The 12,130-nt window shown below is 34.4% G+C and overlaps 1 protein-coding gene across 1 annotated transcript in view; it reads left to right on the forward strand.

The window, feature by feature from the left end:
• LOC149541561 (uncharacterized) overlaps window positions 1–12,130 on the forward strand; it is a 61,578-nt gene that overhangs the window by 19,132 nt on the left and 30,316 nt on the right. Inside the window, exons 2-7 of the mRNA XM_089795626.1 lie at window positions 5,404–6,138; window positions 6,184–7,909; window positions 7,997–8,918; window positions 9,042–9,285; window positions 9,375–9,806; window positions 10,269–10,341. Coding sequence (XP_089651752.1) covers window positions 5,404–6,138; window positions 6,184–7,909; window positions 7,997–8,918; window positions 9,042–9,285; window positions 9,375–9,806; window positions 10,269–10,341 — 4,132 coding nt within the window. The remainder of the gene's footprint in view (window positions 1–5,403; window positions 6,139–6,183; window positions 7,910–7,996; window positions 8,919–9,041; window positions 9,286–9,374; window positions 9,807–10,268; window positions 10,342–12,130) is intronic.

Consider the following 12,130-nt stretch of genomic DNA (forward strand, 5'->3'; position numbering starts at 1 on the left):
GCATTAAATACTGGTGTCAAAATTGTGTGAATGTTATTTGTGTTGCAAGTTGATTTACAAATTTTTTACAGTTTACTGCAACTCAGTAATAACTAAGTTGTCACTAGGTAATAACTAGAAATTTACTATTAGTCGGTAATGCAAGGAATCATTTGATAATAGTTTGAAAAGAAGTTGATCTATGAATTAAGTTTTATGTTGGATATGTCTACCAAGTGATTGGATGTATAAAGTTATTGTTGTTGATTTTTATGTTTCTCTAATGGAATGTGAATAGGTTTAAACAAGTGAATACCAAAATTAATAAATGGGTAGTAAAACTCAATGGAAATATAGTTGAACACTTGTATGGTTTTTAAACATCCTAAGGGAGGTGGTACAAGAGTGTGGTGTTTGTATGGTTACTAGTCTTATGCAAAATTTAGTATGAGGACATGATGTGATGGCCTCCAAGGGAGTTGAGTTCTGCACCACATATAGCTTGGCTTCTCAATTCCATGTGACTTACACACCACTAGAGTCCATACATAGTACCTTTAGTGGGTCTGACTAGTGGCCTGATATACTCCATTACCTTCATGATCATATCATTATTGTTATCATCCTTTGATTTGTGTGTGTAAGCCATGGGTAATTTCCTTGTATGGTTGTGGTCAAGTCCCTATCTCCATCAGCATGATAGGTGTGGGCCTGAGGGTGCCACATAGTTGGGAGGCATAGCTACCTATATCACTGCTAGGGACTAGTGTACAAAGACAGTCTCTTCTTCCAGTTTTGAGGTTGGAGCTTGATGTTCACTTGGATTCTTCAAGTTTCTAGTGTATGTTTCCTTATGGTTTATGCTTTCTTTTGTTGCATTTAATATTATGTTATTTTATGTTGCTTTATTTTGTTGCATTTAATATTATGTTATTTTATGATATGGTGTACCCTATGGGTTACTTAATGGATTCCTTTATCTTGATGTTGCTTTGTCATTACTATGGACTAGAGATGTTATTAGAAGATTAGCATATTAGATTTTTTTTATTATACTACTTGATGGTTATGGATTATTTAGAATCTATGTAATCTTGATGCACATATAGTACTTGGTGCCTTTTGTTTCACTATGATGTTGTATATTATGGCTTAAAGTAGAAAATTACTCCTTGATTAGTATGAGTAAAGTTATTGATTTGTATTGTTCCTTTGAATGTTCACTCCTTGACATTTGTGGATCCGATACTCCCCGATGTGGAGGTTCTCTCCCTTTTTACCTTCTAAGTTAGCTTAGACCTATTTTGTAAATTAAGTGATATCGTGTCAACATGTTGAAAAATGATGTGATTCATTGTATGTAATGCTAAGGCTTATCACCTAGTAGTTATGCGGTCCATCATATGATACTGGTAAAGTATTGCATGCTAGTTCTATGGTCGATCATACAATATTGATGAAGTATTGCCTCCAATAGAAAATTGTATCACTTAGCTTGGGGCAAAGTATCATATGACACATGTCTTGAAACTTAAAACCCCAAACCACTGGCACTTTCTGACTTGCTCCATGGATGTGATTTTCTAGATTGGATACCCTTTTGGGAGTTGTTGCTCCCTAAACCTTAACATTTCTCCTATAAGATGCATAGGGCTTGAATGTTGAAAAGGGTCATCATTATATCATTCTAAATGGTAAATGAACTTGTATGTATTAACCATGTAGAAGCTGTCTATTTGGGATTTGAAGTGAATATCGATTATAATGTTAGTATGATTAAAGGAATGAACCCTTTATAATTAATTTGTGCAGATGGAAATGAATGCGTTAGTAAGTGATGAACATTTGGGAATCATGGGACTATTGGCTAGTTAATTTTTCCACTGTGATCTTTTGATTATTCTGTGATGGTATTTATGCTTTAATTTAACTAAAAATATATATGTTAGTCTATGTTTATTCTTGTTTCCAAGGATCTCTAGGCAAGGCATTACACAATTGGCATCTTCAACTTCTTTGAAGTATACTTCTTCCTCTCTTGTAATCTCTTTTGATCCCTTTATCACTTTCTATATCTTGCTCTACCTCTCGCCCTCTCTTTATCTATTATCTTTCTCTACCTCTCTCCTATTATGCCTCTAGAGATAACCTCATATATTTTTCCATCCATTCCTAGCCCTTTGTCTCCTTCTTCCTTGTCCAAGATATATATATCTATGCCTCTATATACCGATATCTCCATTTTTATTCTTCTATCTAATCTTAATTTTAAATGCATTATACTAGTGGCAGGAACTTTGATGTTGTGTGTCTCTTGTTGACATATTGATGTTCGATATTTATTGTATATCATCGTATATATTGGAATACATGATTTTTAGTTTATCCCTAAGACTTGCCATAGTGCAATGCTCACTTTGAATTATTTTTTGTAAGTATTGATAGCAAATAGTTCAATTTCATCAAAAGGGACAAGTTTTAAAATAGTTGATCAACTCTTGGTTGGATGATTTGCCAGCCAGTTTATCTGATTGTTTCTCCCTTCTTTAACATGTTCCCTCCATATCCCTTTGAAATAAATTTGGTAACTTTCTTGGGGGTTCACATTGAAACCTTTTTTTATTAAATCCTTGTTTAATGGAAGCAATACTTCTGCTCTCTTTGATCTCAATCGCCCAAAATGTAGATCATATTGCTTATTGATTGCATATATCAAATCCATGCAAACAATTATTTTTGGGACTAGTTTACCTAAATCAGTTTCCATATGTATTGATGGAAGGGTTTTGACATGATTATGGTAGAACATAAACAAGTCTTAGCTAATAATAAATTTGACCAATTCTATTGTATCGTGAAATCTATTAGAGAGTATACATGTGTATTGAACATGTTTAGTTATTTTTGTATAACCAAGTATCTAGCCAAGTAGGTCTTGGTGAAGATCTCTTTTAGGTTTATAAGCATAAAATGAAAAATGACTCATTTTTAATAATGTGAAAGTCTAACTAATACAATCTTTTAGAAAAAAAAAAATAAAGAAAAAAAATCACTCGCAATCATTTTTAAAATATTTCAAAAAAGTAAATGAGCACAACCATTTATCTTCAACATAGATAGTTTGAGAATAATGTTGGGTTATTTCTTTCCTAATGCCAAAGACAATTTAAATTGCTTGAAAGCAAAGATTAGGACAATTCTTCATTTTGCCAACTTTGTATTGCATGTGTGTATAAAAATTGGATTATGTGGCAAATTTGATACTCATTTATTGCAACTTTGAATTTCAACTCTTTATCCTTTGGGATATCTAGATTAATGGATAGCATCTATGAAACCTTTGGTTTACATAGGAGAATTTAATAGGTGTTCAATTTTATCTTATGTCTTCAAAAATAGAAGTGTGTGTTGATGGGTTATTCTTTAAGCCCTGACACTATTTGTATGGAATAAACTTTAAGAAAAAATCTATGAATAAGTACATTTTAATTGAAATAATACTAATACCAGAATGAGTTACCTCTCAAAAAATCTAAAACTTCACTTTTTAAACATCAATTACTACATATATTATATGATTTTATAAGAAATAGGTTCTCATAAATCTTTATTTACAAAACATGATATAATGAGTTGAACTCATAAATTACAAAGTTAAATTTTAATAACACTGGTACTATAAATTTCATATGGTATGAAATATTTTATGTGGTCCAATTAACCCTAGCATTATAAGACCCACTTATCTCCATTAATATGGGTCTATCCCTCATCTCGTTCTTATTCTTATTCTTATAAAATGACATCCTCTAGAAATCTTGATGCATTTTAAGTAATGAAATTTTACGAAATGTCGTCTAGTTCAAAGTCCATTTTCAATGAATTTTAGTATGCCAACAATATATGCGACTTAACGACCCCTCTACCTTATCGCTTCGATAAACCATCCACATTTTACAGTTGGCAAGAAAATGAGACCGGTAGATGTAACAAGAACATGAAATACAAATTGAAGTATCAATAATTTTATGGGAAAGTGACAAGGGACCAAACCATCGATAGCAAACAAAATTTACATGAGAAAAGGCTGAAATCAATAATTTACAACATAAAGGACATTGATTTAGCAAGTCACCTTCGAAAAAGGAAATACATGTAACCAAGGTGAATCAAAGTTTTAGAACATTGCTGCTATATGGATAAAACATAATAGAGTTAGAAATGGCACCGGGGGAAATAAGATTTTGAACGTAATTCAGATTTATTTTGTCCATGATTGGTCTATATATATATATAAAGTATTTAATAATTTATTTTTTAAATAATTTATATGAATAAAAGAAAGTATTATTTCTTATTAATTTCAAGTTCTTTTAGTCTATGGTAAAGTTGTATAGTTTTCGATGAATTCATAAGTAATAAAGTTTTATTGATTGAAAATCCTCAAAAACTATTAGTGATGAGATTGGGATCATGCCTATATGAATGTGGAAAAATAAATATTCATTAATCCTTAGTTCTTAGCCATAGAGGTATTTGCTTAGATTTGTGCTTCTAAATCAAGTTAGATGAACAACATGACTTTGACAAGAAACCCTTCACCAAACAAAGAATAAAGTGAAGTGAAGAATTCTCTAAATAATTTGGAAATTTTGTTAGACATTGTTGTGTTAAAATTGAATTCCTATGCATTTATTGCTCTTGTAGGCCCTTTTTAACATGTATGGTATCTCGTAACTAATCCTATGATTTTGATAGATTCTGACTAAAATTCTAGCTTCCTTTTGGCATTTTGAACCCTAGATACTAATGTGAGCTTGCATGAAGAAGACTAGGTCGCTGATCAGGTTGGCAGTAAAAAAATACAAAAATAATAAAATTCTTCGGTATTTTTCTATGTCTCAGTAAATTGCATTTTTGAAGGCCTTCGGAGCATTTCTGGGACAATCTTCCGCAGGGACATCCAATCTTGATTTGATTTGATGTCCCAATTTTGGTTCTAGAGTTTTTGACCAGCTTTCCAACGAAGTAAGCGGTTTACAAATCGGAGCTAGGACTAGAAAGTTATGCATTGTCCAAGTAGACCTAAATTTTTATATAGTTTTTTTGATAATTTTGATTGTTTGAATAAGTTTAATTGTATTAAACATTTAATGACTCTTCATTTTCGTTTTCTAAGGGGATTTTAGTGACCCTTGAGATCCTCCATCTTTGTATTAAACATTTAATGACTCTTCATTTTCGTTTTCTAAGGGGATTTTAGTGACCCTTGAGATCCTCCATCTTTGTATAAACTCATATTTCGAACAGAATGGAGCTGAGTTTTTGGTTGGCAATCTTGTTGTTTATTATTATTATTTCAATACCGCAGGTTTCACACCAGGTATTATAATCTGAAGATTTAATTCAGATCAGTGGTATCAGAGCGGGAACGCTCCTTTTATGCCAATTAACACAAGGACATCCTACCAAAGATTAGGATTGCAGACACAGGATTTGTCAATATATCCACCTTTGAGACGTACACGACCGAAGATGTCAGACGATACAATGAAGCTGTTGGAAGAGGCTTTGAATAAGCAACGAGAGGAGATGATGAGTCAATTCACACTCATGCTCCAGAACCAACAATCCTCTGGATCAGAAACACCATTTCATGGAACTACTCCTTTCAAAGTACAGGTAAATTTTGACATCCCAAATTTTGAAGGAAAAATTGATGCTGAAGCTGTTGACAATTGGTTATCGAAATTAGAAAGGTATTTTTCTATACACAACTTCTCAGATACAGAAAAAATTACATTTTCTCTCTTGAAAGCTGAAACCCATGTGAAATTGGCCTGGGAAACTAAATTAGCAAATAAACAACGGGAATTTTCTGGTGAAATATATGTTGACGAGAAACCCACATGGGGAGAATTCATAGAATACATAAAAGAAGCATATCTTCCCGAGGATGAGTATGAACAGAAATACATAGAATGGCAATTACTTCGACAGAAGAGGGACCAATCTGTACAAGACTACACCAATACATTTCATGCACTTTCAGCAAGGCTTGGTATTAAGGATTCAGAGAAGCATCGAATTCTGAAATATCGTAGTGGACTTCACAGGTATATTCAAACAGAGATGGAATTTTTGAATATTGAAACATTGGCAACTGCTTATAAATATGCTACAAAAATTGAGGAGAAATTGAAGAATAAAGGAAAGAAGGATTACTTTGCAAATAATAAGCCAAAGATTGAAGGTGACAATAAATCTGGGGGAAAATATGTGACTAAGGAACCTCACTCAAACTCTTCTAAGAACACATGGTGGGCTACAAAAAAGACACAGAATAATGCAGGCATGTGGTGTGAGATGCATAAATCTCCAACCCATAATACAAAGGATTGTCGAAATATTAAAAATCTTATTACAGAAATAAGAAGAGAGCAAGCTGAACCTGAAGCTGAAGCATCACCAACAGATAATTCTGAACAAAAGAATAATGACTCCATCATAGAAGCAGACCCATATGCCATAGTTGGAACTGCTAAAGTAATGCATCGTGAAGATGAAGAGAGACTTTTTCATTCACAGATGTGGGTTGATGGAAAACCTCTGCATTTTATTGTTGATAGTGGGAGCCAAAAGAATTTGATATCCAGGGAGACAGTCAAACGAATGAATTTGAAAGTGACCAGACACCCACAACCATACTCTATGGGGTGGGTAAATGAAGGACAAGATATTCAAATAACTCAACAATGTCATCTGTCATATTCAATCAAGCCTTTCAAGGATGAAGTGATATGTGATGTAGCACCACTGGATGTATGTGACATATTATTGGGGCAGCCTTACATGTATCAAAGGCACAGAATATATGAATCTAGGCCACGAAGTGTTACAATCAAGCTTGGCGAGAAGAGGTATCGAATACCAGAGGTATGTCCAAAACAAACTGCTTCTTTAGTTAGTGCTAAACAATGCAAACGTTTGATTGCTCAAACTGGGGCTTTTGTTCTTCTCATGGTTCGTTCTGAACAAACAAAGTCAGTGGTCCTTAATACACATGCTAAGGTAACCATAACAGAAAACCAAAAGAATCAGATGGATAAGATGTTGAAAGAATATCATAGTGTATTTAAATCACCAATGGGAGTCCCAACACACTGTCAAGTCAAGCACTCTATTGATTTAATCCCAGGCACACCACTACCACATGAGCCAATATATAGGAGATCAGTTCTAGAAAATGATGAGATCAAGAGACAGATTCAAGAGTTAATTCAAAAAGGACACATTCGTCCAAGTGCTTCACCTTGTGGTAGTCCAATTGTCCTTGCTAGAAAGAAAGATGGAACTTGGAGACTTTGTATTGATTATAGGGCATTGAATAAAATCACTGTGAAAAATAGATATCCAATCCCTCGAATTGATGATCTATTGGACCAACTTAGGGGGGCTAAATTTTTTACAAAAATTGATTTGAAATCTGGATATCACCAAGTCCCAATTGATCCAACAGATATATGGAAGACTGCATTCAAATCTAAGGAAGGTTTGTTCGAATGGTTGGTTATGCCTTTTGGTCTAACAAATGCCCCAGCCACATTTATGAGGTTGATGAATGATGTGCTTAGACCATTTATTGATTCCTTTGTAGTAGTTTATTTGGATGACATACTTATTTTCAGCAAGACTTGGTCTGAGCATCTGCAGCATGTTGAACAAGTCCTTTCAACTCTGCAACAACAAAAAATTTATGCCAACATGGAGAAGTGCTCTTTTGGTGTACAGAGTATTCAATACTTAGGATATATAATTGATACTGAGGGTGTTCATGTGGACCCAGTAAAAATTCAGATAATCCGAGATTGGCCATCTCCTAAAAATTTAACAGAACTTCACAGCTTCTTGGGCTTAGCAAACTTCTATCGTAGATTTGTGTTTAATTTCTCACATATATCATGGTCTCTCAATCAATCATTAAGGGGTGGAGTACAAGCAAAATTTTAGTGGACAGAGGAAAAACAACAAGCATTTGAGGAGTTAAAGAAAAGATTATGTTCAGCACCAGTATTGGCCCTTCCAGATCTAGAACAATCATTTGAGATAGAAACTGATGCGTCTGATTATGCTCTCGGTGCAGTGCTCATGCAACATGGGCATCCTATTGCCTATCACAGTGAAACTTTTTCTGATACAATACATAGGTACCCCACTTATGACAAGGAGTTGTATGCTGTTGTTCAGGCTTGCAAACAATGGAAACACTACATACTAGGAAAGGAGACAATTATACATACAGACCATAAACCTCTTCAATTCTTGCAGACACAAGGGAAGTTGCAGAATGACAGGCATCAAAGATGGTCAGCTTATCTACAACAATTTCACCTCAACATCCGTCATAAAAAAGGAAGCAGTAACAAAGTGGCAGATTGCTTGAGTAGGCCTCCAATTGCAGGTTTGACAATGGTGTTGGATTTGTGTGGTCATCAATCATCCACATGGGAACAACTCTATGGTGTTGACCCTGATTTTTCTAATACTTATAATAGTTTGGTTGAAGGAAAGCATATCCATGATTTTTACTTGCAGGATGGGTTGCTTTTCCATGTTGGTCATATATGTGTACCCACTGAGGAACGAAAGAAAATGATCTGGGAAGCCCACTATAGTCGTGTTGCAGGACATTTTGGCATTAGTAAGACTACTTCTATCCTTCAGAAACATTTCTATTGGCCAAAAATGAAGCAGGACATCATTTCATATATACAAGCTTGTGCAGCTTGTGCAATTGCAAAGCCAACAAACCGTAAGTTGGGTCTATACTTACCATTACCTATCCCCGATAAACCATGGCAATCTGTTTCAATGGATTTTATGTCAGGGCTTCCAACCACCAGGCAGGGACATGATTGTGTATATGTTGTGGTAGACAGGTTTTCTAAAATGGCTATTATGATGGCATGTAGAAAGATGATTACTGCAGAAGAGACTGCGAAGTTATTTTTTGAACATGTTTGGGTTCATTTTGGGCTACCCAAAAGCATTATTTCTGATAGGGATAGCAGATTCATCAGCAAATTTTGGTCCACACTATGGGATAAAATGGACACAAAGTTGACAAAGTCTACAGCATTCCACCCCCAAACAGATGGGCAGACAGAAGTAGTGAATCGATTGATCATTCATATCTTACGGATGTATCATTCAAAACATCCTCGCACATGGGATGAAAGCTTACCCTACGTGCAACACAGCTACAACCGTGCACTACATAGTACTACAGGGCATAGTCCATTTGAGGTTTGTCTTGGATATCAGCCATTGGCACCAATGGATGTTGCACTCCTCATCAGTTTCAGATTGGTGACAAGGTATGGTTACATCTTCAGAAAGAGCGCCTTCATGGACCAAACAAGAAACTTCGTCCTCTTCGTTATGGCCCATATACTATTATCAAGCAAGTTGGTGAGAATGCTTTTGAACTTAATTTACCATCATTTTTGGGACTGCACCCAGTTTTCAATGTGGAATTGTTGAGACCCTATTTTGCTCCTTTGTTGGACATTTCCCAAGCTACTAAACATATTCAAGTCACAGACTTATCTGCTACTGTTCCAGCCCAGTGTGACCATATTACTGAAGTCATTTTAAAGACTTTGCGAAATCAAGATATTCCTCTATATCGCGTGGTTCGAGCTGGTCAGCATCCTCATCAAGGCAAGTGGTTGACGAAGGAGCAAATTGAAGCACAATTTCCTCACTTGTTGCAGCAGATTAATGCAATGGGGCCCATTGCCTCTCAAGGGGGGAGGAATGATCAGGTTGGCAGTAAAAAAATACAAAAATAATAAAATTCTTCGGTATTTTTCTATGTCTCAGTAAATTGCATTTTTGAAGGCCTTCGGAGCATTTCTGGGACAATCTTCCTCGGGGACATCCAATCTTGATTTGATTTGATGTCCCAATTTTGGTTCTAGAGTTTTTGACCAGCTTTCCAACGAAGTAAGCGGTTTACAAATCGGAGCTAGGACTAGAAAGTTATGCATTGTCCAAGTAGACCTAAATTTTTATATAGTTTTTTGATAATTTTGATTGTTTGAATAAGTTTAATTGTATTAAACATTTAATGACTCTTCATTTTCGTTTTCTAAGGGGATTTTAGTGACCCTTGAGATCCTCCATCTTTGTATTAAACATTTAATGACTCTTCATTTTCGTTTTCTAAGGGGATTTTAGTGACCCTTGAGATCCTCCATCTTTGTATAAACTCATATTTTGAACAGAATGGAGCTGAGTTTTTGGTTGGCAATCTTGTTGTTTATTATTATTATTTCAATACCGCAGGTTTCACACCAGGTATTATAATCTGAAGATTTAATTCAGATCAGTCGCTTTGGCTATGCTTGGGAGGGGTATAAAAGCAAGTTTACCCCTCCTGCCCCCCTCCCCCACCCTTCTTCCTCCCCTCCCACCTCGTTTATACATACATAAGTTTCAATCAAGAACCCAAGCTTTCTTCTTCAAATCTAGTATTATGGAAATCTTCAAAGACCTTCATACAATTGTGTGTTAGTTATTTTCCTCTTAGGTCTGGTGGAGTTGTTGGTATTAAGGAAGAAATTCTTGAGAAATAAGAAGTAAAGGGAGAAAAACCCTTAGTATCACATGTTGAAAAGAAAAAAGTTTGATTGGATTATAGATAGTGGATGTTCTCATCATACGACTAGAGATATGAACAAGTTTGTTAAGTTCAATAGTTATGATGGAGGAATAGTTAGAGTTGGAAATATGCACCATGTTAGGTTAAAGAAAAAGGATCTGTTATAGATGGAAAGACTAACACTAAGGATGTTTACTTTGTGGATGGATTAAAACAAAATCTTTTAAGTGTTCGACAACCTATTGACAAGGGATAACAGTTTCCATTTGAAGAGAAGACTTTCATTATCAAAGACAAAGATGACACACTAATTGGTATAGGTACAAGAACCAAATGTAATGTTTTTCAATTGAATCCTACTAAGATGACATCTTTGGTTGCTAAAGTGGATGATAGCTGGCTATGACATAAGAGATTTTGTCACATTAACTTTGATAACATTGTGAAGATCGGTACAACACACGCAGTTAGAGATTTACCTAAGATTGTGAAACCTTCTAACATGATTTGCAAAGAATGTGTAATGGCAAAGAAGAAGAAATATTTATTTCCAAGTAAAAAAATTGCTACTTCAACAAAGTTGGAGATCGTTTACAAAGATTTGAGTGGTCCAACAAGAACATGAGTGTTTTCATGGTGAAAGGTATTATGTGCTTCTTATTGATTATTTTACTAGGATGATATGGGTAACATTTCTTAGAGAGAAGTTTGAAGCTTTTGAGAAACTCAAGATATTTAAGAGTATAGTTCAGAAAGAATCTAGTTTGACGATTAAGTGTTTCGGATCAAATAAAGGAGGAGAATTTATTTCAAATGAATTTAACATCTTTTGTGAGGATAATGCTATAAAGAGACAACTTTTAGCTCTTAGAACACTACAATAGAATATGATAGTAGAAACAAGGAACAAATCAGTAATTGAAGCAGCTAGAGAAATGATGTTTGAGAATAATGTATCACATATCTTTTGGAGAGAAGAAGTGAACACTAGAGTATAGATGGAACAAAGTACAAATTAGACAAGGGACTGGTAAGACACCTTATGAACTTTGGTTTAGAGATAGACCTACTATGAAATACTTTAGAATATTTGAAAGTAAGTGTTATATCAAAAGGGATGATGATATTGGGAAGTTATATTATAGAAGTAATAAAGGTATGTTTCTTGGATATTCATTAAAGAGTAAATCATATATATGTTTTAATTATAGATTGAAGACCATTATTGAGAGTGTCAATGTGAGAATTGATGAAAAATTTAGAATTCAAGAGAGGATAATCAATTATGATTCTAATGGAGAGACTAATCAAAGGGATAATAATCAAAATGTTGAGCATGAATTGTTTTATGAAATTGAGACTAATTTGCAAACTGAATTACAAAGGGAAGAATAAAGAGAAGAACAAAGAATTGAATCAAGATCAGGAATCAAAATTGAGTAGGGAACACTTAGAAGATACCTTGGGAGTACAAACAAAGGAGTT

This window comes from Cupressus sempervirens, chromosome 8 (assembly GCF_028749045.1).
Source record: "Cupressus sempervirens isolate cs-2001-9-10 chromosome 8, ASM2874904v1, whole genome shotgun sequence".
Lineage (NCBI taxonomy): Eukaryota > Viridiplantae > Streptophyta > Pinopsida > Cupressales > Cupressaceae > Cupressus > Cupressus sempervirens.